Source organism: Hypomesus transpacificus, chromosome 7 (assembly GCF_021917145.1).
Source record: "Hypomesus transpacificus isolate Combined female chromosome 7, fHypTra1, whole genome shotgun sequence".
Classification (NCBI taxonomy): domain Eukaryota; kingdom Metazoa; phylum Chordata; class Actinopteri; order Osmeriformes; family Osmeridae; genus Hypomesus; species Hypomesus transpacificus.
The window spans coordinates 5,456,988-5,484,619 of record NC_061066.1 but is presented as its reverse complement, the minus strand read 5'-3'; the positions used below and the strand labels follow the sequence as shown (position 1 = coordinate 5,484,619).

Below are 27,632 nucleotides of genomic sequence, written 5' to 3'. Positions count from 1 at the left end.
TTATAGTATTGCAGTACAGTACACCACAGCATCGTGTGGTATAATATAGTATAATACAGAACAGTACAGTATAGTGCAGTGCAGTTTAGTAAAGTTACATTCCAGAACAAATCTGTGCTTTGTTACCATGCATTGTGACAATATATGTGTCAATGAGGTTGACCATGCTCTGCAACATATTGGTACCGTGGTCCAAACCTGTAGGGAAGCACCATCTACATATTCACACACACAAACCCACGTGTATGCGCTTGTGCATCTGTATTTGCTCATGCCAACCACCAGAAAATGGATGTAACTCTAATGTAAGACTTTATTTATATAGCACATTTCATACAAGAATTGTGCTCAAGGTGCTTTACATAAATTCAATAAAAACAATAATAAAGTGACAAAAGTGATCATTAAAATAGCAAATCTATAAGAAAAATAAAAAAACAAAAAAAAGTAGTAAAACCCTTTTGAGGTAAAATTACTTAAATGCTTCGGTAAAAAGGTAGGTTTTAAGCTGTCTTTTAAAAATGTCTAGAGTGTTTGCTTCCCTAATATTTATGGGTAATTTGTTCCATAGTTCCATAGGGCGTAATTGGCAAAGGCTGAATCACCAATCTTCTTATGACTGCTTCTGGTGACCTCTAATAGGCCTGCATTTGATGATCGCAGGGTTCTAGCTGGTGTGTAGTTTATAAGGGAGTTAGCAATGTAGCTAGGTCCTTGTCCGTGTAGAGCTTTGTATGTGAGGAAAAGGACCTTAAAGTCAATTCTGAAGGTAACAGTGAACCAGTGTAAAGTGGCTAGGACAGGACTAATGTGTTCTCTCTTTTTAGTTTTTGTTAATAATCTAGCTGCAGAATTTTGAATGAGCTGTAGTCTTTCAGTGGTTTTCTTGGGAAGACCAGTAAAAAGAGCGTTACAGTAGTCCAGCCGGCTGGATATAAGAGCATGAATTAACTTCTCTGCATCATTTTGGTTTATGAATGGTCGTACCTTTGCTATATTCCTCAGGTGAAAGAAAGCTGTTTTGGTCACTTTATTAATATGAGAGTTGAAATTCAAATCTGAATCCAAGATTACACCGAGACTCGTCACCTCTGGTTTAAGACAGGGGTTTAAGCCTCCTAGATTCTTAGTAAGCAGCTCTCTTTTGGATTTGGGGCCACATAGTAGGACTTCGGTTTTGTCTTCATTTAATTTAAGAAAGTTATCATTCATCCATTTGTTTATTGCCAACAGGCAGTTGGTAATGCTGTATTTCTGACCTTCATCCTTTCTCCCCTTTCCCTTTCTCTTCCTCTCTACCTCCCTCACCACCCTCTCCATCCATCCAGACATAGACGAGTGCCAGGAGAACAACGGAGGCTGTGACCACTTCTGCCGAAACACAGTGGGGTCATTCGAGTGCAGCTGCCAGAAGGGTCACAAACTGCTCACTGACGAGCGCACCTGCCAAGGTCAGTGTGACTAGCTACCATTTCCTTTAATATGTATTTTGGGCCATTTTCTTGGTTTTATTAGACAGAGACAGTTGAGATTGACAGGAAATGTAGACATATAAAAACACCCAAGCCGGATTCGAACCCTAGTCGCTAGAGTCAGGGCCACAGCCCGTACAGTACACGCCCTACCTGGTGAGCAAAGTTTCCATTTCGAATGTCAACTGTCGCCTGATTTTTCTTTTCCTGTCTGAGACAGGAAATTAATGGTTTTGTGTGGAGGGAACCTGGAAATAATCCTCTGTACAAGATAGGGCAGGAGAGTACACAAATGATCAATTGAACTGAACAATTTTGCCTCTGGAGTTATGTTGTTGCTGAACTCAAAACAACACACAGCTTTTAGAGGGAGAGTGAGAAAGAGAAGGGGGGTAATATGTAATATAGAAAGGAAGTGTGTGTGCTCAGTGTGCATGTGTATGTGTGCAAGTGCATTTTGTATATCTTCCCGTTTGTGTTGGTCGGCATGCTTTGATGGTTAATATGTCAGTGTTGAGTGTTTTAGGGTCTTGTTCGGTTCACTTTTCCTCTCTCTCAAGAAAGACAAAGACACACACACATATACATATACACACACACCACAATGTGAAGGAAGACAGATGAGCTAAATCCTCTCATGACAAATGTTATAACACAGGGGGCCTCATGTACTAACCATTTTGTGCCCACTTCAGGCATATTTGTTTAGCAAATTGCGCATAAAAGCATGGCGAGGTATGTACAAACATGCCGCACTGAGGTAAAAGTACAGACTGCCTGTCGCGGGAAATGAAAATGGGAAATTGTGCTTTTCGAGTAATGCATATATGCATTCACGGGAGGGTCAAGGGGAAAGTGGGAGTTCCCATAAAGAGATGGAAGGAGATGCGTAAAGTGCACCTAATTATGTATTCCGTGGTATGTACATAAACCGCCCGTGAAAGCATGCTTCCATTTTGCGGTGAAAATTATCCGCCTTTTAAAAGCAGGCGTAAACCAGGATGCGCATATGCCTACTGGTGAAATGGAAGCTGTAACCCGAGCAAGACAGACAGGCCAAAGGATTTTTGCCACAAGGATAACACTTTTTGAGTTGAGTGAACACAAAATCATTACGCGTTACAGATTAAGCAACCATGCAATATTACAGTTACAGGAAGAAATCAAAGATTATATAGAATCTCCGACTCATTCACCTTCCATTCCAGCAGTTGTTAAACTCCTCGCTACATTAGAATATTGGCATCAGGATCATTTCAAACAGTCATCGCTGTTTTGACTTTGGTGGCTGATTCATGATAGCAGGGCCTGCGTTTGCTATAGGCGAACTAGGCAACCGCCTAGGGCGCCATGAAGAGGGGGCGCCAAAAACTGAAGTGCGTCCATTAATTAACCGTCCGCACCACCAGCAGAGGGCGCTGAGGCTGGGTGGGGGGGCGTCTCCGATTTGCAGAGAAAGGCGCTGTTTACCCGATGACCAAGTATCACAGCAGTATCACGATACGTTTGCAAATGCACGTACATGAAGCCCAGGGTGTTTTGAACAATTTTGATACAGCGCAGGTGAGGATGAAGAAAACGAAGCAAGCCCATGCATTTCTGTAAGAACCCGCCATTTAGCATTGATGCAGACACACAGTCTAATTCACTCCATGCCACATTGAATATGACCGGCTGAGGTTAAGTGTTTCCGAAAGGTTCCATTCCGATGTTTGGGGACTGAAGTAGCTGAAATACCTGAGTAAACTGTGTGTTCAGCGACTCAAGAGCCATGTAGACCTACTGTATATCAATAAATGTGTCTCTTAGCTTTCCCAAAGATACACTGTTGTTTTTTCTATACTGAACTCCCAAAGTGACTTTTACCATAATTGCATCATCTTATTATACAAGTGGTGTGTGTGTATTTGTGTGAATAAAAGGGTGGGGGAAATCCCCCTAAATACATACACACACGATGTATCCGGTCAATGTTTATACTCAAACCCACTCGTTCAGGATGATTGTGCAGGGTGTTATTCTAAACATGGTCGAAAAGCCTTCATTTTCCTACAGCTCCCACCTCAGCTCTCTGTCCACTGGGTTTGGGTTCTGTTGCGTGTCTGGGCCCAAGTGGTTCATGTCTGTGGAGGAGGGATATTAAATCAGTGTTTTAGTATGTGTGTGTGCGTGTGTGTGTGGTCCTTGTACAGATATTGATGAATGCTCCTTTGAAAGGACCTGCGACCACACGTGTATCAACTACCCAGGCAGTTTTGAGTGTGTGTGTCAAAAAGGATACACTCTCTATGGACTTACACACTGTGGAGGTAAGTGTCCGGTACACACTCCCAATCACAACCACTCACTCACTCCTTCAGTCACTCCCTCAGAGACTCAATCAGTCAGTCAGTCACTGTGTGTGTGTTAGTTCACATAGGTGCAAGTGTGTGTTGTACCTGTCACACACCTAAAATGAGAAGGCATTGATTTTGACATGTGAGGGTTTTGTGCCCTCTCATTTTGCACAACAATGTACGTGATACTTACGCCTACACACACACATTTGTGTGCCTCTGACTTTCCTGTCTTTTTTTGTGTCCCAGACATAGACGAGTGCAGTATTAACAACGGGAGCTGTGAGCACAGCTGTGTGAACACACTGGGCAGCTATGAGTGTGTGTGTCCACCCGGACAGAAACTCCACTGGAACAAGAAGGACTGTGTCGGTAAGCACCAGCGTGTTTGTGCGTGTGTGTGACCGTGTATGTTAGCGTGATTGTGTACGCGTGTATCTGAGTAGCAGTGGATTGGTGGTTGTATTGGTGATGTGACTCTCTGTGTGTGCTCCTCAGAGGCGGTGAAGTGTATGCCCAATGGGAAGCCAGTTCCACGCGCCCAGCTCAGCTGTGCCAAGAGCGGGGGTGTTGAGGTGTGCTCGCTTTCCTGCCCCTCCAACGCCCTCTTTCTCGCAGGTAAGCACACAATCACATGAGCACGCACACGCAAACACCCAACAACTTTAGCCATGTTGACCTAGATGTTGCCTTGTCCTTCAAACATTTTCTAATCTCCTCTCTCAAATCTACTGGACCTTCCAACAACCAAACAAAAAAAAACCTCAACCAGCCATTGAGTACTGTCTTGTATTTCTAATAATGTTTCAACTGCATGGACTACCCCCGCCTGTTATCTTTTCTGTGGTTTGGTTCTGTCAGGTAACCCTACCTTCTCACAGCACACAGCATTCGCACAGCAGTCATGCACCTTTTATTAAAGAGAATGTGCTGCCCTCTAGTGGTGTGAGACCATCCTCACTTCCTCTGTCACACCCTTCTCACAGTGAATAAAGCTCCATCTGCCTGCCTCTTTCTTGTCGGCCGAAAACGACCTCATGTGGCATCTCAGCGAAATGAATGAATGTTTAAGCCGCTGAGAGAGCTTTATAAACCCGTTGGCTGTCAATACAGGCTGTCCGACTGCGATAGTGCTTAGTGCTGGCTCCCAGTCAGATCAACTATAACATTCTTTAATCCTGCCATATTTCCATTGCCCGGCCTCAGATTGCTGCCGGGCTCTGTTTGGCTTGGCCAACGGAGTGTGAGGATGATGGATAGCCCTCCAGTAGAAAGTAAACTATTTGTTTATTTTTCTTTCTTACTGGAGAATATAAGGTAGAGAGAAATATGGAGAAAGAGTGTTTAAATTCCTGTAGTTGCACGCAGTACTGCTTCCCAATTAAATCCTCCACCTTTTATGAGTTTTGAAGTCTTCATCCCTATTTCAGCCTTGCTGTGTGTGCTTGTATACTCGGGTGTCTTTGTGTGTGTGAGTTTTTGTGTGTGCTCTTAACCGTAGAAGTAACCGTAGACGTATCACTCAACTCTTTATCTCCCTAGTGTGTTAACAAATGTGTGTGTGTGTATGTGTGTTTGTGAAAATTGGAGGCCATAGAAAATTAATAGAAGTGTTAACACTCCGAACTCTGTTAATACCCTCGCCACAGGGAACACACATACTTCCATCAGACAGTTAAGCACATACACACATTTTCAACATGTCTGTCCCTAGTCCATTGGAATTTGATGAGTAGGAATTAACAGCTATGTTCTTATCATCAATCAAATGTTTACCCTTTCGGTCCTAAAATGTGAGCGTGCATGTGTGACTCCTAGACTCTGAGAACAGCTACACGCTGAGCTGTGGGGTGCCCGTGCAACCTGGGAAAGCACCACAGAAGAGGAATGTCACAACCACCTTACTCACCTGTGCAGGTACCGGCACATTGCACGTTGCAACACGCACTGCGCAAGGTCAGTTACTCTAAAAGAGGCCCGTCATCCTCAGTCCACTGGGCTGTGGATTCTTCCTTTTCGTCGTTCCCTCCATCCTTATCTTCTCTCCCTTAGCTGCTTAGTTACTTTGGGGCTCTTTTCTCCATCAGCACTTTGTGGATGTTGGACAGGGATTAGGTACAAAATCTCAGACAGAGGAATGTGTGTGTGTGGAGGTATATGTGCATGTGCGCGCCTGTGAAATACAACTCACTTCAGACAGACCCTCATCAAACAGACTACAGTACACCTCCTGCCCTAACAACCCTGCTGATGATGATGCTGATGATGATGAAGGTTCTGTTGGTGCTCCAGCCCCAACCCGACTTAGTGGGGTGCCTACACTAACTGTAGCCGAGGTGAGGCTGTGCTTTAAGAAGATCAACCCTCGCAAGGCACCTGGCCCAGACGGCATATCAGGGAGGGCCCTCAGGGGCTGCGCTGACCAGCTGGCAGGGGTCTTCAGTGACATCTTCAACCTCTCCCTTAACCTGTCTGTACTCCCCACCTGCTTCAAGAGGACCACCATTATCCCTGTGCCCAAGAACACCAAGGTCACATGTCTGAACGACTATCGCCCGATAGCACTGACCTCTGTCATCATGAAGTGCTTTGAGCGGCTAGTCAAATCATTCATCTGCTTCTCGCTGCCCCCCACATTGGACCCTATGCAGTTTGCATACCGGTCCAACAGGTCTACAGACGATGCCATCGCTCTGACTATGCACACCGCTCTCTCCCACCTGGACAAGGGGAATACATATGTGAGGATGCTGTTCATTGACTACAGCTCTGCATTCAACACCATCATCCCCTCCAGACTGGTCTCCAAGCTTGTGGACCTGGGACTAAGCACCTCCCTCTGCAAGTGGAACTTCCACTTCCTGACGGGGAGGCCACAGGTGGTGAGAATCGGTGACCGCACCTCATCCGTACTGATCACTAATACAGGCACCCCCCAGGGCTGTGTGCTCAGCCCTCTCCTGTTCTCCTTGTTCACTCAAGACTGTGTGGCAACGCACGGCTCCAACCTCCTTGTTAAGTTTGCTGACGACACAACTATTGTGGGTCCTCATCTCTGACAGTGACGAATCAGCCTACAGAGAGGAGGTTGACACCCTGACATCATGGTGTCAGGACAATAACCTCTCTCTTAACATCAGCAAGACCAAGGATATGATTGTGGACTACAGGAGGCGGCAGGAGGAGGAGCATGCACCCCTACTCATCAATGGATCGGAAGTGGAGAAGGTCAGCTGCTTCAAGTTCCTCGGGGTGAACATCAGCAATGACCTCACCTGGTCTGTTCACACGGACAAGGTGGTCAAAGCGGCCCGTAAGCGCCTCTTCTTCCTGAGGAGACTGAAGAAGTTTGGTATGAACTCAATCATCCTCACTAACTTTTACAGATGCACTATAGAGAGCATTCTGACTGGTTGTATTACAGTGTGGTATGGGAGCTGCACAGACAGGGACCGCAAAGCCCTACGAAGTGTGGTCCGTTCTGCCGAGTTCATCATCGGCAGGAAGCTCCCAGCCCAACAGGACACCTACAACACACGTTGCCTAAGGAAAGCCGGCAGGATTCTAAGAGACTGTTCCCACCCATCCTTCAGTCTCTTTACCCCGTTGCCTTCTGGCAGGCGTTACCGCAGCATCCGGTCACGCACACGCAGACTGGACAACAGTTTCTACCCAAGGGCCGTCAGGCTTCTGAATGGACAATGATATGGACATTGATTTACTGCACACTAGTCACTTATACACTGTCACTTTCAGCTACTGGTTGCACTATCAGTAACATTGCACTACTGTACCTCGCCACCAGGCTCCTGTATGGTCATTGACTTAGTCCCTGATCTGCAAATTTGCACTATTGTACTGTACTCCACTTAGGTTAGAATAGGTTATAGGGTTGAAACAGGTTTTATGTGCATTTAGGGTTAGTATAGTGTACTATTTATTGTTATCTGTAATTTAGGAAGTTTTAGTATTAGAGTTAGTATAGTCGATTATTTATTGCTATCTGTATATTTAGGAAGTTTCACTTATTTCAGCTCAGCATAGATGTCAATTATGTTCCGTGTACTTATATGTTATGTTATGCCAGGTGCTTGCGTTGTCTTGTCTTAAGAATTTCAGTGCCCAGTCTAACTTTGTGTTGATCTGTGTACCTGACAAATAAAAGACTTGAACTTGAACTGTCTCTCCCCCTCTTTAGCAGCAGAAGCTAAATGGACACACACAAGGACATGCACACATACACACGCATAGTACAGACCTTCAGCCTTTGTATGTGCTGTTGTAACAGACGTGGTCTTGCAAGTTCCGTCAGAGACACTGTCCGCTCCGACCAGGAGTCGAACTTACCACCACTACCAACTACGCCAACGAAAAGCTAGCAATTCGTTGACGCGGGTGGCCTGTTACATACTTGAGGAGTGAGTTTCACCACACACTGGCTACACTGTGTTCACCACCTCTCCGCAGGTCCCTCCTCACTACCTGAAGCCTCAGACAGACAGACAGACAGACACGCCAGACAAACACTGAAGGGACAGCTAATAATATCAAGATACTGTGGCGTTTGGTTGACTTGTTTTAGTCAAAGTTGTTTTTTCCTGTATGTTGATGAAGACATCCTGGCTCCCCCCATCAAACAAAAGGCTCGCTTCAAGATCAAAGATGCCAAGTGTCACTTGAGGCCCCGCAACAAGGAGAAACACAGAGATGCCACCAAGCAGAGTCCGCAAGGTACACAAAAACACAGACAAACAAGTCCACATGGACCCGCGCAACCACACAAGGTCAACACTATAAAATATATGTAAATTGTATGCTTTCAAAGGGATGAACATCAATAAGGAATTGAGTCATCGGCTTTATTCTTCCTCTCTCCCGCCCTCTCAGGCGGCCAGTTCCCATGCACCGACAACTGCCAGGTGACGTTTGTCAATCTCAAGTGCGATTCATCCAAGAAGCGACGGCGCGGACGCAAATCACCCTCAAAAGAGGTGTCCCACATCACAGCCGAGTTTGAGATGGAGATGAAGGAGGAGGAGGCCTCAGGTATGTGGGCGCACATGTGTGTTTTCTGTGCACACAAAGAGAAAAGATAAGAGTTTTGTGCATGCATGTATGATCGAAACATTATGTCGGTTTCAAATGAACTCATAACACAATGAAGCCCCCCCCCCCCACCGATCACAGACTCGTGTGACATAGATTGCGTGCGGGAGAGAACAAAACAACGTCTGCAGAGTGCCATGCGGACCCTGAGAAAGTCTATCAACAAGCAGCAGTTTTACATCCAGTTCTCCGGTACTGAGTACGAGGTGGCCCAGAAACCCGCCAGGCTGCCCGAAAGGGCAGAGGGCTGCAGCACTGGACAGGTTTTACGAGATGGAAAATGTGGTGAGCAAGGCATCCTGGCAAACATAGTCCTTACACGAGGCCTCCTGGTACTTAAAATCTTGTTACAAGGCATCCTGGGATATTAAGACTTTTATTAATGAGCATTTAATTAAAAGTGTTTGTTACTTACATGTAAGCAGATGTTTATTATTTTGTTTCTCAGTGAGCTACTGTACCATGTTTGTGGTTTGGTACATTGGTGTGTGTGTGGGTGTGTGTGTGTGTCAGTGAGCTGTGGCATGGGAACATTTTACAGCGGAGATCAGGAGCAGTGTGTGCAGTGTTCCCCAGGTACCTACCAGGACACGGAGGGCCAGTTGTCCTGTGAGCCCTGCCCCAGCACCGAGGGTCAGGGCATCACTGGGGCAAAGAATGTCTCCCAGTGTGGAGGTGAGTGAGTGTGTGTATCTGTGGTCATGTCTGTGTCATATGCAAGCCAGCAATGGGTGTAGAGGGTGTGGAAGTAATTGGGATTTCCTCTGTACCTATGTTAATCAACAGAATTTTCATTAATCAATAGAACTAGACACCGGATAATAGTTAGTATATTCTTATGTAAATTTGATTTGCTTAGTTTGCTTGATAGTAGGTTGTGTCTATTTGTCAGGTTGAATAGATGTTCGGGGTCAGGAGAATCAACCTGACATATAGACACAATCTACTCTTATCAATAGCAAACTCACATTAGACCATACTTAATAGTATCCATTGACTAGTTTATTGATTCGTAAAAGTTCTATTGATTCGTGAATAACATAAGTACACAGGAAATCCCAATTCCACCACAAGGGTAACAGTGTTTTGGCTCCCTCTTGTGCTGGTTTATTAAAACAGCATTGTGAAAATTGCATCAACTGGCAGTCTCTGAAATTTCTCTCACTACAAGATGGCACCAAATACCTGTAATTTACAGTTACCAAACCAATAATGGACGTTACTGATATCATGACAAATAAATGATGGATCTAATGTTATGGTGCCAATAGCCTTTTCTCCTTCCCATCTCCCAGGTCAGTGCCCAGCGGGTCAGTATTCATCTGACGGTTTCCGTCCATGCCAGCCATGCCTTCTGGGCACCTTTCAGCCAGAGCCTGGTCGCGTGCTCTGTTTTCCCTGCGGAGGAGGCCTCATGACCAAGTACGAGGGCTCCATCGCTTTCAAGGACTGTGAGGCCAAAGGTAGGGCTGACAGTGCGTTGTATGTGTGTGTGTGTGTGTATGTGTGTGTGTGTGCGTGACCATCTTTCTTGCATATCCCTTTAGTTCACTGTGCCCCCGGGCACCACTACAACTCCAGCACCCATCGCTGCATCCGCTGCCCAGCGGGAACTTACCAGTCTGAGTTCGGACAGAACTATTGCATCACCTGCCCTGGCAACACCACCACAGACTTTGATGGTGCCACCAATGTGTCCCACTGCAAGAGTAAGACCCCCATGAAAGAGCCCCCCTCTGCTCTATCAGAGCAGTGTAACATCACATTGTCATGGGCTGCATTATTTTGCACTGGGCTGATTGAAAAGTGATAACAAGGAACGACATACTGTAAACATTTTCAGAAATCCATAAAAGATCAATGAAAGAGAAGGTACAGATTGATTTCATCCACTGAACAGATTTTAAAAAGCAAATGATCATCATATTGTGATACAGAGATATTACATTTATATTGTGAGTGTTACCACTTTACTTTGATCTATGCTTCAAATTTCCAACCCTTTATTCTGGTGTGCAGCCCCCACTCACCTAATTTGTCTCTGTCTTAGACCAGGTGTGCGGGGGGGAGCTTGGTGACTACACAGGTTACATTGAGTCCCCCAACTACCCTGGGGACTACCCCTCCAACGTGGACTGCATCTGGACCATTAACCCCCCCCACAAGAGACGCATCCTAATCGTGGTGCCAGAGATATTCCTCCCCATGGAGGACGAGTGTGGCGATGTGTTGGTGATGAGGAAGAGTGGTATGTGTGCCCCCCCCCACACCACACGTACACATACAGTGCCCTCCAAAAGTATTGGAACAGTGAGGCCAATTCCTTTATTTTTGCTGTAGACTGAAAACATTTGGGCTTGACATCAAACGATGAATGTGAAACCAGAGATCAACGTTTCAGCTTTCATTTCCAGGTATTTACATCAGGATCTGATGCACAAATTAGAAAATATCACCTTTTTGTTCGAACCCACCCATTTGTCACGTGAGCAAAAGTATTGGAACATGTGACTGACAGGTGTGTTTTGTTGCCCAGGTGTGTCCTATTACATACATTATTCAATCAATAAATACCACTGAATGTCTACACTCAGGTTCAGATTGGGTAAGATAGGTTTTGTCTATGCAGACTGTATTCAGAGGTGAAAACAACATGAAAACCAGAGCGCTGTCTTTGGGTGAAAAACAAGCAATTGTGAGTCTTAGAGAAGATGGAAAATCAATCAGAGCCATTGCAGAAACATTGGCCATAGCCAGTACAACCATTTGGAATGTCCTGAAGAAGAAGAAAACTACTGGTGTACTAAGTAACAGACGTCGAACAGGTAGACCAAGGAAAACATCAGCAGTTGATGACAGAAACATTGTGAGAGCTGTAAAGAAAGACCCTAAAACAACTGTTAGTGAGATCAGCAACAACCTCCAGATGGCAGGAGTGAAGGTATCACTATCTACTGTTCGCAGAAGACTTCATGAACAAAAGTACAAGGGCTACACCAGAAGATGCAAACCACTCATTAGCAAGAAGAATAGGAAGGCCAGGCTGGAATTTGCCAAAAAGTACAGAGATGAACCTCAAAAATTCTGGGACAAAGTTTTATGGACTGATGAGACAAAGATTAACTTTTACCAAAGTGATGGAAAGGTTAAAGTTTGGAGAAAGAAAGGAACTGCTCATGATCCCAAACACACAAGCTCATCTGTGAAACACGGTGGAGGTAATGTCATGGCTTGGGCTTGCATGGCTTCTTCTGGGACGGGCTCATTAATCTTCATTGAGGATGTAACACATGATGGCAGCAGCAAAATGAACTCGGAAGTCTACAGAAACATTTTGTCTGCCAATTTAAGGAAAGATGCAACCAAACTGATTGGCAGAGCCTTCATCATGCAGCAAGATAACGACCCAAAACACACTGCCAAAACAACAAAGGAGTTCATCAGGGGCAAGAAATGGAAGGTATTAGACTGGTCAAGTCAATCTCCAGACTTAAACCCTATAGAGCATGCATTTTACCTGCTTAAGAGGAGACTGAAGGGAGGAACCCCACAAAACAAACAACAACTGAAAGAGGCTGCAGTGAAAGCCTGGGAAAGCATCAAAAAGGAAGAATGCAAAAGTTTGGTGACGTCAATGGGTCACAGACTTGCTGCAGTTATTGAAAGCAAAGGATTTGCAACTAAATATTAAGTCTTATTCACTTAAATATGTTTTAAGTATATCTGTTCCAATACTTTTGATCACATGACAAATGGGTGGATTCAAACAAAATGTGATATTTTCTTAGTTGTGCATCAGATCCTGATGTAAATACCTGGAAATAAAAGCTGAAACGTTGATCTCTGGTCTCACGTTCATTATTTGATGTCAAGCCCAAATGTTTTCAGTCTACAGCAAAAATAAAGGAATTCGCCTCACTGTTCCAATACTTTTGGAGGGCACTGTATACAGACACTAATACTAATAATACTGACAGACACCCCTTGTTCAGAATTCTCTGGATTATGGTGATTACAGGTAACAAAAAGGGAGCGAGCGCCTTTTCAATGGTTTAATAACAAGAAAACTCTGTGCTCCGATTCTCTGTTTATACACCAATAAGACTCAAACATTGTTATTGTGCTTTTACTTTTCTCTTGTCCCAGTGTCCAGCGCCTGCTTGTCACATGATTCTGTAGTCATACCTTTATTAACCCTAGCTTAACACCAAAGGCTGACTACTAGGTAGTTGGTTCAGGTTTTATAGAGCTACATTTGGGCATCCCAATTTATAGCACCTTTTACTATCTACAAGTATACGTGTGAATGATAAAATTCATGGGTAACATTCTCTAAACATCCCTTATAAAACTGCAATTGAATGCAATATTTACCAAAATGGACAATTCAACTTCTCACCTTCACCCCTAATGCTGATTCATCACCAACCTGCTCTGCATCTGTATCTTCAGGGTGCTGTTTTTCCTGCACAGTAATTCATAAATGTAATACAGACGCTAACCATGCTTAATTGACTGCTGACATAGGTCGAGATTACAAGAATAGGCATATGACTATCCAAGGGATCATATAGGCCTACTTATTACCAGTTAATATCACTTTTGAGTTGCTAGCCTGCTGGTACTAGGGTAAATTAGCACGGTCCCATTATGTAGGAAGGTTAGCTTTATCCCTCTGGCTTCAACAAGACAAGCTGCTGCTAACACACTGGTCGAAAGATTGCAGACGCAAGGGATATATTTAATACAAGCAAAAGTTACATGCTCTACTACACTAACAACTTTCAAAACATGTTTCCATTGTAGAATGGGTGTCGGTGTAAGGCTAGCAGGTTTGCACTGTGTGTGTAGTGCAACTAGCTAACCCGCCATCCTACTAGCTAACCTACTACTAGCTAACCTACTAGCTAACCCGCCATCTCCCACAATCTTTCAATCACCCTGGGATCTGCGACGGTGACCCCTTCATCCTTTGCCAGGAACCTTGGGGTTACCATGGATGACAAGCTCTCCCTCACGGCCCACATTGCTGCAGTCTCCCGGTCGTGTAGATTCACCCTCTACAACATCCGGAAGATCAGGAGATACCTGTCTGAGCACTCCACCCAGCTGCTAGTCCAAGCACTTGTCCTCTCCAAGTTGGACTACTGCAACTCGCTGCTTGCTAGTCTCCCAGCATGCGCAGCCTTTCCTCTTCAGAGGATTCAGAACGCAGTGGCCCGTCTGGTCTACAATCTACCCAGACACTCCCATGTTACCCCGCTCCTCATCTCTCTCCACTGGCTACCCATCATGGCCCGTATCAGATTCAAGACCCTGGTACTGACATTCCGAGCAGTGAACGGGACTGCACCCGACTACATCAAGTCTCTCCTGCAGCCTTACACCCCACCCGCCACCTACGGTCTTCTTTAGACAACCGCCTGTTGGTCCCACCGCTCAAGACCACCCGGTCTCAAGACAAGCTCTTCTTCTGTCTGGCCCCCCAGTGGTGGAAAGCTCTCTCTTGGAATTCGCTTTGGATAAAAGCGTCTGCTAAATGAATAAATGTAACTAACAACAACCATCTTGATAGCTACTTACTCTCTGGGTGGTGAAAAAACTTCTGATATCTCTCTTCTTTTTGGGTGACATTTTCCTATCTACAAAGCACACAAGGGTCAAAACTATCAATGCTGAGACCAAACGAAATATCAATATGAGGCTTTATTATTTCCTGGCGTACTGCCAGCTCTCTTTCTGCAAGTCACGATTCACTAAGTGTTTCTGACTCTGCCTGCCACTTCAGCCAATTAAATAACATCATCTTGTCTCGCAGGATCGAGGGCGTATTGTTTAACTTGGAAATGTATTTTTCACTTTTCTCGGTGACGAATATATTAAAGATAATAATTAATTTTTGTTGTTGAAAATTAACAAAATATTTGTGGGGATGATTGTATCTCTCCCTAATTTTGGTTGTGACTAGTCCCTATGGACCCTATGCAAACCTATGCCCTTGGCCTGTAAAGGTAACGTTTCTGATTTAGTTGCCAGTCAAAGCTTGAGCAGAGCGCCAGGGTCGTTGTTTTGTTAAAAGCTTGTGTGTAGTCTAGAGTGACATTGAAATGTATGAAGTGGGCTTTGCCGCATTTCGCCGATCAACTGAACATATAGTTGTTTTATAAAATAAGTTTATAAAAAGTAATAGTTTATTAAAAAATAAATACTGATTTTATTTTGTGCGCGGTCTGGAAAATCTAGTGCGTGGGTCCTTCAACTGGTCTGCGCGGTCACGCAGGCACGCAGCTTAGAGGGAACATTGACTACCTCCTATACCCTCCCACTCTTCTCCTTCCTTCCAGCCCTTCCCACCTCCATCACCACCTATGAGACGTGCCAGACGTACGAGAGGCCCATCGCCTTCACCTCACGCTCCCGCAAGCTGTGGATTCAGTTCAAGTCCAACGAGATGAACAGTGGCAAGGGCTTCCAGGTCCCCTACGTCACCTACGATGGTCAGCAATTTCTTTTTTTCATAAAAACTCACATTTCTTGAGACTGCTCATACATACTGGGGATAGTTTACCAAAGTACAGCATCCAAACTTTTTTGAGAGCTGAGATAGGACATAAAAAAATGGCAGCACCATCAAATGACTGGCAGTGCTGTGTTTTTGAACTGCACTTTTTTAGGTTAGGTTTTACATCCTCATGTTTATGTATACATTAAAGTAGCCAACCAAATACTGTCTTTCTCTGTCTTTGTTGCTGTGGGTAAAAGTGTGTGACAAATTGTGTCCCCCCTGTGTGACCACCTTGTTTGTGTTTGTCAACACTGTGTTGCGTTACAGAGGACTACCAGCAACTGATAGAAGACATTGTACGAGACGGGCGCCTCTACGCCTCAGAGAACCACCAGGAGATCCTGAAAGTAAGTGGCCTTTCCCTGACTGGGATCTGCTTTCTTTACCACTTCCTGTATCCTACCCCACCATGTTTTGACGTCTGCCCCAACCCCCTTCTCTTGTGCCTCCCTGAAGGATAAGAAGCTGATAAAGGCCCTGTTCGATGTGCTGGCCCACCCCCAGAACTACTTCAGGTACACAGCACAGGAGTCCAAAGAGATGTTTCCCCGATCCTTCATCAAACTGCTCCGCTCCAAAGTCACCAGGTTCCTACGGCCGTACAAATAGACTGGGACTCCCCCGTGTCTCACCTCTTTACCCTGTAACTACTCAATGACTCTTTTCCATACACCCCAACCTTTGACTTCAGCCCTTGTACCTCTATTTCTGCCCCTCAGTCCTCCTTGGCAAACATTAGTGCCCCCCTGAACAATACTAAACACCCTAATGTTTGCCCAACTTTCCTAACACCTTTTGTTCCTACCATCCTCGTTTTTATTCTAACAGTACACACCCGTTTTATTTTGTTGTTGTTTTGAGATATTTATGTGTTAGAACTTGCAAAAGCCCACATCATGGATGTCTGATGTATGTGCATTTACCGTACATACAGTACAGGCACTCAAACCACGTGGAATGTGTGTTTAGGTGTGTATGCACCTATGTACGTTTTTATTTGTTTAAACATATGCAAGTGCATACAAGTGTTCAAAACAATTATTCACAAACAAGTACATGGATGCATCATATAGATAGATATACTGTATTGTAAAAGATATGTATAAAATATATACAGTATATATACAGTATATCTTTTATACTCATGCTTTTATACTCAGTATACTCGTGCACATCAGGGATATGTATATATATCCCTGATGTGCACAAACTGAAAGAATTGGTGCATTTAAAAGTTATTTTAGACAAAGGAAATTGGCTTGAGTTTCAGACCATTCCACATCAACTAATGATTCATCCTGAAGAGCACCGATACAAACTAAACTTAGTCGAAAGAGAATAATAAGGCTGTATTGCAGATCTTAAAAACAAGATATATAAAGTAAAATTACCTGCAAGCAACAGGCGTTACTAGAGAGAAATGTATGTGATGTAACTAATATTTGGAACTTTAATTGCACTTGAATTGTATATTGTAAACTGTAGAGAAAAGAAATCTAAGTTACATTTTCTTTTGTCCTGTGTTGTATAGAAATTTAACATGTTATTTGCGGAGAAGAAAAACACAAATCTGTCCAAATGTCAGTTATCATGACTCCTTGGTAAACTTGAGTACACACATGCACATGTATCATTTAAAGGGTAATGACACACAGTGGCTCCCTTCCCAAGCCCTGTCTCATTCCTTTAAGATGCTTTTGACTTGCTGCCAGAGAGAAGGGGCATACAATGAAAGGCTTCTTGTATGATGGCACTAAGCACACAAAACCCAAATACCTGCCTTTAACAATGAACCCCTTTTCTTGACCATCTCTCCTTCACACATGCTTCCTGTCACTGAAAAGGAGAGAGATGTACAGTATATTTCTGTTTCAATATAACCCAACCTAACAAGCATCATTCACCTCCATACTATCGTTTTTATAACCAATCAGTTCAAAATATCATATTGAAGATTAACGTCATTTCTACACAATGGGATGGAAGCTGAGATGTATTGTGTGACTGGATTGTAGAATATGAGGTTAATTAGTGAATGTAGTGACGGAGGTACAGTCACCTGGGATTAGCTCTGTATGAGAGAACCAGCTAACAATTGAAAAGAGTGTCTGTATATACATAACATTTACAGCTGCTATGGGTAGCCAGTAAATGCTTACTAATAAAGAACAACATAAAAACAAACTGTCCACGTAAATTGCCCCGACAGTCAGTGTTTGCACCTATTATCATCTTATTACAAACATATTACAGTGTTATAACCCGGTTATAAAAACATTAACTCTTTGTGCTGGGCACAAGGGTAGTAATAAATATATATGGCTTGTATTCTCTAACCCAGAGGTCATATACAAAGGGCCTCTGTCGCAGTATGTAATTGAGGAACACAATGATGCAAAGTAGTGTCTGATCCCTGAAATGATCCATCTCTTGTTCCAACTCGTATTGTCGTTTCATTATCCTAAGAACTTGGTTTTCACTGACCTACATTCATAACATTGTTTTTAGTTCAGTAAAAAAAATTGTCTCTCGGCCGAGGTATGAGTGTTTGTCCCAGTCCACTCAAAATGGCTGCCACTGAGGTAGAGATGACTGTCTGCCTGCATTACCAGTAATCAAGAGTGTTCTGATGATAATCTGTACAAAATGCTCAAAACATTTGAGATAAACTTTTCCTGCGAATGTATTCTTTTGTGTATGGGAGATTGAGGAATGTGTGTTTGTGAGTGTGTATGGGTGCCTGTTCATGTGTGTCATGTATGTTTGTGTGAGGGAGTGAGAGACAACAAAAAAAATGTATGTATGTACTTTAGTCCATTTTATAGAGGAATAATTTTAACTTTTGTGTTAGTCAGTTGTACCCAAAGAACAAAACTGTATAACAGTGCTGTGCCATTGTTTGGTCCATGAAAATCGAGTAAATAACAATTTAAATAAACAGTAGCAGAAAAATTACTCCACAATGCTTCTCAATCTTTCTGTTTTCTCGTTGTTCTACCCTTCCTCACATTATCTCATAAATATGGAATTTGATGTTCAAATTATTATTTAAATTCCGCAGATACATTCTGTCTCTAGAAGTTTAGCTACAGGACTTTGGGCCTGAATGGCTGGCAGTGGTAACTAGTGTAATGGCCACCTGCTCACACATGCTTTTTACCCCTTTCCAGAACAGACCAGTTTATAGTAATTGGAAGTTATTCATATCATATGGTGTAGCAAATTATGAAATTAGTTATTCAACATATCACATATCTTTTCATTTTGCTCAGTCGTTAGTGTACACAATATTCCATGGCTGCATGGGTAGTTAGAAGCAACCGAGCTGAAATACGGCTCTGAGAAATTTAGCTGGCAGTGCTAATGTTGTCCTTATCTTTAAGTTTTACAATCTGCATAGTAAATCTGGGAGCCCCATTAGAAATAACATCACCCCTTTTAGATGACATAACCAAGATGTCCACCCCATTTTAGCTTGTTTGGACTTCCCTTTTCTACATATAGCATACATTTGAAGAACAATATGCTGGGTGATGTAAATGTTATAACGGTTCAAAATATGCATACTTTGATGTGCTATAAATGGTAGGAGAAGCCTGGTTAGCATTTTATGCACCCATGTCATGTATCTGACAGGAACGTCCACAGTTTCCTTCTTGAACTTTATAGGACTTCATATCAACCCTTTGGATCTCCAGGCAAATGAGAATGGTAGACAAATAGATAAGACTCAGAGCCCCCATTCCCTTTATCTTCACATCTCCTCCTGCTTCTGCTCTGCTTAAAGTTCATTAGTTAGGAAGAGATGAAGGATAGATGTGTGTCTGTCCCCAACATTAAAATCTGTTCAAAATGTCCCCCCCAATATATTGATATAAAAATATATATTAAATATAAATGTGCTACACTATGACAGGCAACCACGCACGTTGTCCAAAATTATCATAAGAAATGTAATCATACTAAACGTAAAAGGTTTTCAGGGGGGGACCCTCAAACACCCCAGCAGATTTCGTCCCCCCCAATGTTGACTCCATGGCTACGGCATTGCCTACTCATGACAATAAAGGCAGAGAATTAAGCAGTTTGGAAATGTTTGCAATTACAACCTTGGGTAGATTAAATTTAATATAAGGGACTTTGATGGCAAGATGTAACCAACAGATGGCGTATTTGCACATCTACAGTAAAGGCCACTACTGCTTCAAAAACTAGCTCTTACCCAGTTTTTACATTGCTCTAACTGGCACAAAGCAAAGTAAATTATAGTAAGTGTTGTTTCTGAAATTCTGGTTGTTTTTCCATTGTTTCTCCATTCTACAAATATAAGTATTTTTCAAATTTTGTTCAGATAAGCATTTCAAGGCATCATACTTTTCAACCATTGACGGTTCAAAATCTACAGTCTGTGGTATTTGAGGTCAGCAGCAAAAAGGACAATAATAAAACAATAAAACTCAAATTCAAGGGTCAAATATCCTAGATCCTTATTAGCATATGCATCATGACATCAACAGGTAAATTAAATAGTGGCATGCATTGATTACACTATTGTAGTAGATATTAGATCTGCTGATGTGGAAATTGTCACTTGATGTTGGTGTTTTCCACACCTTGTTCTCCACACTGTTATTAAAAGTAAAACATGTATTTCTCAACCTCCCCTTCTACTCTTCCTTATTGTACTGTTGATCCGGAGAGATCTACAGTCGGGTGAAAGCCTTGAGCAGATCACATCAGAGAGAAAAAGAGAGAACCGGAAAGACTCAAAGCTCGAGCAGAAGAGGAGGGGGGGAAGCCAGCAAAAAAAAACACGCGGTGCACGTTCAAACGGACCAGCGCGACTCACGAGCTCCTTAGTCCACCCTTTCACCTACAAAACCACCTCCTCCCTAAGGCACCGACCCAACACACCGGGAGATCACCGTAATCCAGGTAGGTTTTTTATTCTGTAATTGTCTTTTTGTCTGTTTATTGGGTGATTGATGAAGCTATGTTTTTAATTGGCGTGGTGCATTTTAAATGCAGTTCAGTCATCTAATGTCGGCATGTTGTATCCTATTTTAGGCTCTATCGCCTCAGTAAATTATTATAGCCGTTGAAGTATTACTATATAGGCCAACTAAATATAATTTGTATTTTAATTGTATAAAAGCTTTTATATATTATTTACTTATTTATTTTATTACTTTTGTTTGCGTGTCGATGTTTAAGAGGCGACAGAGGAGACTACTACCTCTATCTTTTAATAGATGGATTCATATTTAACATAAATAATGAACTTAACAAAAACAAAACCAACTCTGAGCCAGTCTGCATGGTAAACTATCGCTGTATAAAAAAAATTACGTAGGTTATCATGAAATGTTCAGACGGAAAACGGAATGCAAAGTTTCTGGATGTAGTAAGGGGCCTATTTTAACACGTTCCCGGTGTGAAACAATATGCAAGGCTTTCTTCCAGTTGGACTATTCGCTAATCCTAAAGCTATAGGGTATATGAAAGTAATATTGTTTAGGCCTGAAATCAAATAGTCATCCCTTTTATTTCACCCAAATTACTTTCCATTGCGAAATACTTTTAAATATAGATTTATATTTATATAACTATAATAGACTTTATTATAATAATTGGATATTATATTATATAATTATTTTGCAGGCTATTTATTCAATATTATTAAAAAAAAACTTTGACCAATATGCATTACCATTAAGTAAATGATTACCCAAATCTATATTTAAGCCTAATGTACAACTACATATAATGTCCTGTTTCAGCCTATGTCCAGCCTAGAGAATATGAATGAAGTACAAATGCAAATGTAACTGGCACAATCATTAGTGTGTCCACTGCGTGCCTACGAACAGAGTGCATCAATCAGCACTTCTCCCATCCGTTTGTTAAACCTTCCTTCCTCCCACAAATCATATATTCTACTATATCATCTCCTGCTCAGGAAGGCTTTTTCAGTTGGCCTGTCATTGTTCCAAAATGTGTGTTCTCTGTTTACTGTCACAGATACAAGGATAGACAAAACTATTAGTCATACCATTTTTCTGACACACATGCACTCTTTGAGTATGTATGTTACTGGAACATGCCGTTTGAGTGTGTGTGTGATAATGGGAATGAGATGGCACACTGACATCACACCAGTTAAGAAGGACTCTAGCACCAATATCCATCCCTGAAATCTGCACACTCCACCTCCCTCCTTCCTTCTCCTGCCACTCTCCAATCATCTAACCATTTCCACCTCCTTCTGAGAGGTAGGTAGAACATCCTCTTTATATCTTTCTTTGTTTTCTTTATTTCTAATTCATCAATCTCTCTGCATCTCTCTGTCATCCTTTCACTTTCTCTCCTTCTGTGGTTTTCTTTTTCTGCATAATTGACTTTGGCTGTTTATCAATCCACGTTTCTCTCAGTTCTTGTGTTCTTGCAAACTTGTTTTATGTCATATTTCATTGCCAAGTACGGTTCCAATCAAATGAACACAATTGATCGCATATGATTTCATAGAAGTCATTGCAAGATGTCAGGAGAGGCGGACAAACTTAAAGTTTTTACTATTCATATTTCAGCTAAATGATACGTGAAAATCAGCATCTGAATGTGACGAAAAATGGGCAGTGTAGTCGCTGAAAATGTGCTTATTTTAATGATGAAACGGCTAATTAGTAAATTTGCTCCGACTTTTCAACGAGTCCAGGGTATTGCGCAATAGCCAAGGAACCCCGCATCTCAATTCATTCTCCGTAATTGCGGTCTTGCAAGGATGCTTGCAAGAACGCTCTTCTCAAGAATGCAAGTACGTTCTTAGCTTTCTTAGAATTGATAAACAGCCTTTGTTTCATTCACTGTCTGCTCTGTGCAGGTGTGTGTCAGTGGTGCCCAAATCCAAAGACGGAGAAGGGGGCATGCCTATTCTGCTGCAGCCCAACAGAGTTATACAGAACTGGGCCAGTGTCTGAAGAAAAAGTGCCAAGTAAGGCCCCCCACCTCACCTTAACCCTCCCCAGGGATTGGAAGCCCCAGATGTGCCCCTTGACTCATTATAACCCAGGTCAGCCCGCTGTTCCCCTGGTTTCACCTGTACTGCCTGGTGTCCAGACCCATCCACAGCACCAGCCTGCTTATGCCTGATTAACTACAGGTGACAAACCCATCCTCCTGTATCCCAGACGGCCCTGAAGCAAGTCTTCTCCAATAACCAAATTCAAGGAGTCCAAGCTCCAGCCTCGAGTGTGTGTGCATTGTGGCCCTGGTGTCATGGCCTTCACCCTATCTGAGATCATGGCGGCGAGACGACAGCAGCAGTCCCAGGCCCAGAGGTCTGGCAGCAGGACAGCCGTAGAGGTGGATGAGTACAGCACAAACCCCACCCAGGCTTTCACGTTCTACAACATCAACCAGGGACGCTTCCAACCCCCACACGTGCACATGTAAGTGGAGACGTGCATGCACATATCGCATGCAGCTCTCTGTCTTTTATTCTACATATTTTTCTCTTTCCTCTGACTCTCTCACTTTCACTCTTTTTCTTGATTTCATCGAACTCCTTCACTCTGTCTTTCTTTCTCTCTCCCACTTATCCACAAACAAAAACAACATCTAACACCTTGAGTTCCTTCCTACACCAGCACAGTCTCATATTATCCCTTCTCCTCTCTGTTTTTCCCATTTTCCTCTGTTCCTCCCCTTCCTCTATTGCTCACACTCATTGCTGTATGCTGTCTCTCACTGTGTAGGCATATAACTAAGGCGATGTATTGGGGGAGGCTGGGCTTGTTGGGTAGCATACCTGGAGGAGAGCTTTATAAAGTGGGCCACTGTTATTCACCAGGTCCACTTTTCCTCTGGAGACCCCACAGAGCGCCATACAGTCACAAGAACTCCCATAGGAGAACACACTTCTTCCCTGTTTCTTCCCCGTTCCTCTCCTTCACATTGCTGCTGTGCATTTATTGTGGTCTCAGACCCATATTTTTCTCACTCTTTGAGAGAAAATAATTTTCCTTTCTATGCAAGTTGTAAGGTGGTGCAGTGTAGACATTCAAACGTGTTACAGTTATATACATATATTACAGCCTATTTTAACACTGTCTACCCTGTTAGAAGTTTAACAGATGAGCTCCTTTTAAAGGAGACATGACATGAAAACTTCATTTAATGAGGTTATTTAACATTAATATGAGTTCCCCTAGCCTGCCTTTGGTCGCCCAGTGGCTAGAATTTTCGATAGGTCTAAACAAAGCCCTGGGTGTTCTTCTCCGCCTTTGACAAAATGAAGGCTCAAACGCTCTGTTTGAAAATCTCCTCCAAGTGATGTAGATACGAGAAAGGTTACCTCCCCTCTCTCTGCTTTGCCCGCCCAGATCATCTGGCCCGCCCATGAGACACTGAGCGTGCAAGGGCAGTGCGATATCGGTTTTTCCTGGAGAGACATCATGGCGAGCAAACAAACGAAGCACAACAGTTGCTCAGTGCTTGGATGTACAAATGCAAGCACTAATCTTTATTTAATTCCTTCATCCGAGCCTCTGCACAACCAATATCTCAATTTTATTTTCGCTGGAAATGCGCCGACACAACTTCCCAAAGTTTTGCATGTCTGCGCCAAACATTTCAGCCACTACTGTTTCCTCAACTTGAGCCAACATAAAGCTGGCCTTGCTGAAATTAAATTCTGGATCATTACTAAATCTCCTTGGTCAAGCTACAAACCTTGGACAAGTAAGTTAACTAAAGCTATATCATTTTGTTGCTTTACTGTATATGGTTACCTAGCTTGCTACCCTTAGAATGTGGCTGTAACATTAGCTTTGCAGCCAACAGCTGAGTTACTGTTGCTAACGTAAAGATAAATGGCATCAAGTGTGTGTGTGAATACAAACGCTGTAACGCGAGTGTTGTACACTTCTTTGTTATTTGGATAACCATTCTGCTGTTGGTGTTATGGCTCGCGATATCCGCCTTTCTCCACATTGAAATGACTGAGTGTGCACCTCTGCAAACCAGGGTGATCAGATGAGAATGGCTAAATTCGAGGCATCTTACAGCAACGGGGGCTACGAGCCATTGCAATACATCCGTTGTAAACATTAGCGCATGTTGCCGCCCCTCTCCTCCTCATTAGCATTTAAAGCTACAGACACAGAAACAGCGCGTTCTGAGGAAAGCTGATTGTGGGACTACTTGTAGTGGCTATAATTCTGCACCATAGCTGAATTTCGTGAAAAAAACTTCAGATACAGTATTAGGGGACCACTAAGGCCTATATAAAGGCATCCAAAAACAGCATTTCATGTCTCCTTTAAAACCTTTATGTATCCAGAGCTGGTTATCAAGGTAAGTATGTTTTAGAAAATATCTGATGTCTTCTCTTTCTGTCACCCAGGGTTGATCCGTTGGCCCACGACACTCCCAAGCCGCCAGGTTACACGCGCTTTGTGTGCATCTCTGACACACACTCACGCACTGATGCCATCCAGATGCCCTACGGAGATGTGTTCATCCATGCTGGAGACTTCACTGAGTTGGGCCTCCCTTCCGAGGTCAAGAAGTTCAACGACTGGCTGGGTGAGACAGAAACGAACAGTTGTACACTTGACAACATCACACCGAACACCCTACATGTCCATTTCAACCCCAAGATCCGTGTAGGTTGTTAACCAGCATGTATTTCCTTGGAAATGCATTTGTGAATTGTCCAGACAAAAACCCAGGTACGACGCTGTGCTGTGTCTGTTTTTAAAGGGCTGTCTGAACAGACAGTAGCCAGAAAAAAAACATTTCCCTGAGAGGCTGGGCAGCAGGAAGGGACCGTGATATGAACCAGTCTTCTGGGCCCTTAAGTATGAAATGAAGACAGTGCTACATTATTTATACTGCACATCTCTTTATAGTATTACCATGGATGGTATGAATAATTTATTTAATAACTTTAATCACTTAGTAGTAGATTAAATAAACTTGGTTTCAGGTTATATGTTCTTGTTGTCTTAATTTGGTGTTGCTTGCCTCTGGCAAGGCATAACCTTTCATGTATATTATTATTTATTCATATTAATTTTCCCACCCTAACTCACCCCTAAATTTTTCCACTACATAGACAGTCGGTGTCAAAATGTTAATCTTGGTCACGATTGCGTTGCTTGTATCCATGTGAAGGTTTCACTTGACGGTTTAGGTATAATTTAAGTTTTTGTGGTGAAAAGTGAAGCTAACGGTGGCTAACTAGCTAGCCACAGTCACAAACGTCACTAACGTCACAAAACTGTGCACTTGTTAACTTCTGTGAGATACCTAAAACTGCCAGCAAGACAGCTGCAGAAACACCACAGGCAAGGCCAGGCTCATTTAACATTGTGATAAAAAACACAATTGTGAAATGTAATGTACAATACGATATACGATGATATTATTAGGAGCATACATTTACTTTCGGAAACAGTAGCCTGCTATTTCACTGAGGCGTTAGTATCATGACATTAGCTTCAGTTGGATGACAGTTAAAATAATAAAAATGCCTCACAAATAAATGTTTGTTTCAGAATTTGTTATGACATTAGATTACAAGTAAAGGATTTGTTGGTGAAATTATCATTATATACCTTTAGTTTTAAACCAGTGTAGCTCACTGTAACGCTGTACGTGACACTTGTAAGAAAAGCCACAGCTAGCCACAGTCACAAAAGTCACTAACGTAACCAACGTCACAATGTCATAAAAATGCACAGTTACCTGTAGCAGAACATCAGGACCCGCGAGAGTAGCCGTTTGCAGTCGGGGAGGATTTAAAGACGGCTCTGTGAAGACATTCCAGCTTCTCGTGGCTTGCTGCTTGACGTCAGTCATGGCCGATCAAACACTGTTTGCTTACTTTACTTTATTTATAATTAAACGTAGTCTTTCTGTTAGTGAAGAGGCGGACTAAAACCCTTCAAGACATTTTTAATTCAATTAAAGTGTTTGGTCCGGATTTGAGCATTGGCGAAACTGAAAGTGTCAGAATAATTACAAAACACGCGTCAAAGTTGTCGTGTGTGAGTCTGGCCAATCATGAAATAGCTGTATCTCCATTAGAACCCGTGCAGTTGCTCTTGAGAAAATGCGCTCGGCTGCACAGCCGGCAGTTCTCGAATCGATCTCACGGTACTTTGATGGCTACGTCACAGTGACCTAGCCTCGGCGCCGTCTCAAGTCGGACAAAAAGACTGTTTCAAACCGCCTGCAGCCGGCTATAGTACTGCATGAAGTCAGTCCATGTCGAATGCACCTACTAACTGAATCTAGGAGCAAAATGGAGCACAGCTGACTTCTCCAGGCAGGGCTCTAGACTGCGACCAATTGGTTGCATTTTGCGTTGTTACTGACAATGATCGCTTCCAGTAAACTTAGCCATTATATTATATTAGCCATTTCCCCCCCAAAAAATTCAAGCTTATTTACGTTTGTGGGGGCATATTTTCAACTTTCAGATGGTATTGTTTTAATCGTGATTCCAGCTGAGATACTGCTGGTGACAACATTGTTAGAATCAGCTTGTTTCAAAGGGGGTTCTAATAATGAATAAATGCAATATGAGTAAATTCTTAAAAATATCACTAGAAGGGAAAAAGTTGAAGGACGTTCACTTTCAAGTCATATAGGTTAGGACAATTTTTACACAGGACTGCCCAATTTCTTTGGTTTCTTGTTTTGATGCATCTGTTTCAACTCTGTAAGGTTGCCATTTAGCCAATCAAAATTCCCTCTTGCACTAAGGAAAATTAGAAGAGAACTGTTTCATTTTACACTACACTCTTAGAATTGTAAGTGTAAATGCGCAGCAGCATATGCTTGTTAATCCATGCAATCGTCATAAATAATAAGCATAATGCCTATTTATTTTAAATATACAGAAATATCAGTTGTAACATTTAAGTACACCCATGAAAATTCTACAAATGTTTGGATGTTTGATATTAGTTAAAATAATAGGTTTTGAGGTGATGTAGTTAAAAAAAGAAAAAATAAAGAACTGCCCGTGCTGCAATGAACGCAAGCTCACATTACAATTTTCCCAGCAATTGTACCCTCTCTAGTGTTACTTATTGACCAAAACCTTAAGGCCACATCTCAATCCTAGGCTTGTCTAGTTCTCGA

The 27,632-nt window shown here is 42.7% G+C and overlaps 2 protein-coding genes across 4 annotated transcripts in view; both read left to right on the top strand.

Annotated features, from left to right (window-relative positions):
• The window catches only part of scube1 (signal peptide, CUB domain, EGF-like 1), a 324,611-nt gene extending 306,185 nt beyond the window's left edge, over positions 1–18,426 (top strand). For 2 of the 3 annotated variants that reach the window (XM_047022448.1, XM_047022445.1), the window contains 15 exons: positions 1,329–1,451; positions 3,665–3,781; positions 4,058–4,180; positions 4,307–4,426; positions 5,627–5,725; positions 8,423–8,539; positions 8,696–8,854; positions 8,996–9,199; positions 9,428–9,589; positions 10,210–10,377; positions 10,462–10,623; positions 10,965–11,162; positions 15,259–15,411; positions 15,747–15,826; positions 15,936–18,426. In XM_047022448.1, the coding sequence (XP_046878404.1) occupies positions 1,329–1,451; positions 3,665–3,781; positions 4,058–4,180; positions 4,307–4,426; positions 5,627–5,725; positions 8,423–8,539; positions 8,696–8,854; positions 8,996–9,199; positions 9,428–9,589; positions 10,210–10,377; positions 10,462–10,623; positions 10,965–11,162; positions 15,259–15,411; positions 15,747–15,826; positions 15,936–16,088 (2,138 nt within the window). In that variant the 3' untranslated portion in view covers positions 16,089–18,426. The remainder of the gene's footprint in view (positions 1–1,328; positions 1,452–3,664; positions 3,782–4,057; positions 4,181–4,306; positions 4,427–5,626; positions 5,726–8,422; positions 8,540–8,695; positions 8,855–8,995; positions 9,200–9,427; positions 9,590–10,209; positions 10,378–10,461; positions 10,624–10,964; positions 11,163–15,258; positions 15,412–15,746; positions 15,827–15,935) is intronic. The other variant, XM_047022447.1, reaches the window with a different exon arrangement.
• Positions 18,427–20,145: 1,719 nt separating this feature from the next.
• Positions 20,146–27,632, top strand: part of mpped1 (metallophosphoesterase domain containing 1) — a 44,945-nt gene continuing 37,458 nt past the window's right edge. The window contains exons 1-3 of the mRNA XM_047022906.1: positions 20,146–20,414; positions 22,360–22,927; positions 24,883–25,064. Of these exons, the coding sequence (XP_046878862.1) occupies positions 22,755–22,927; positions 24,883–25,064 (355 nt within the window). The 5' untranslated portion in view covers positions 20,146–20,414; positions 22,360–22,754. The remainder of the gene's footprint in view (positions 20,415–22,359; positions 22,928–24,882; positions 25,065–27,632) is intronic.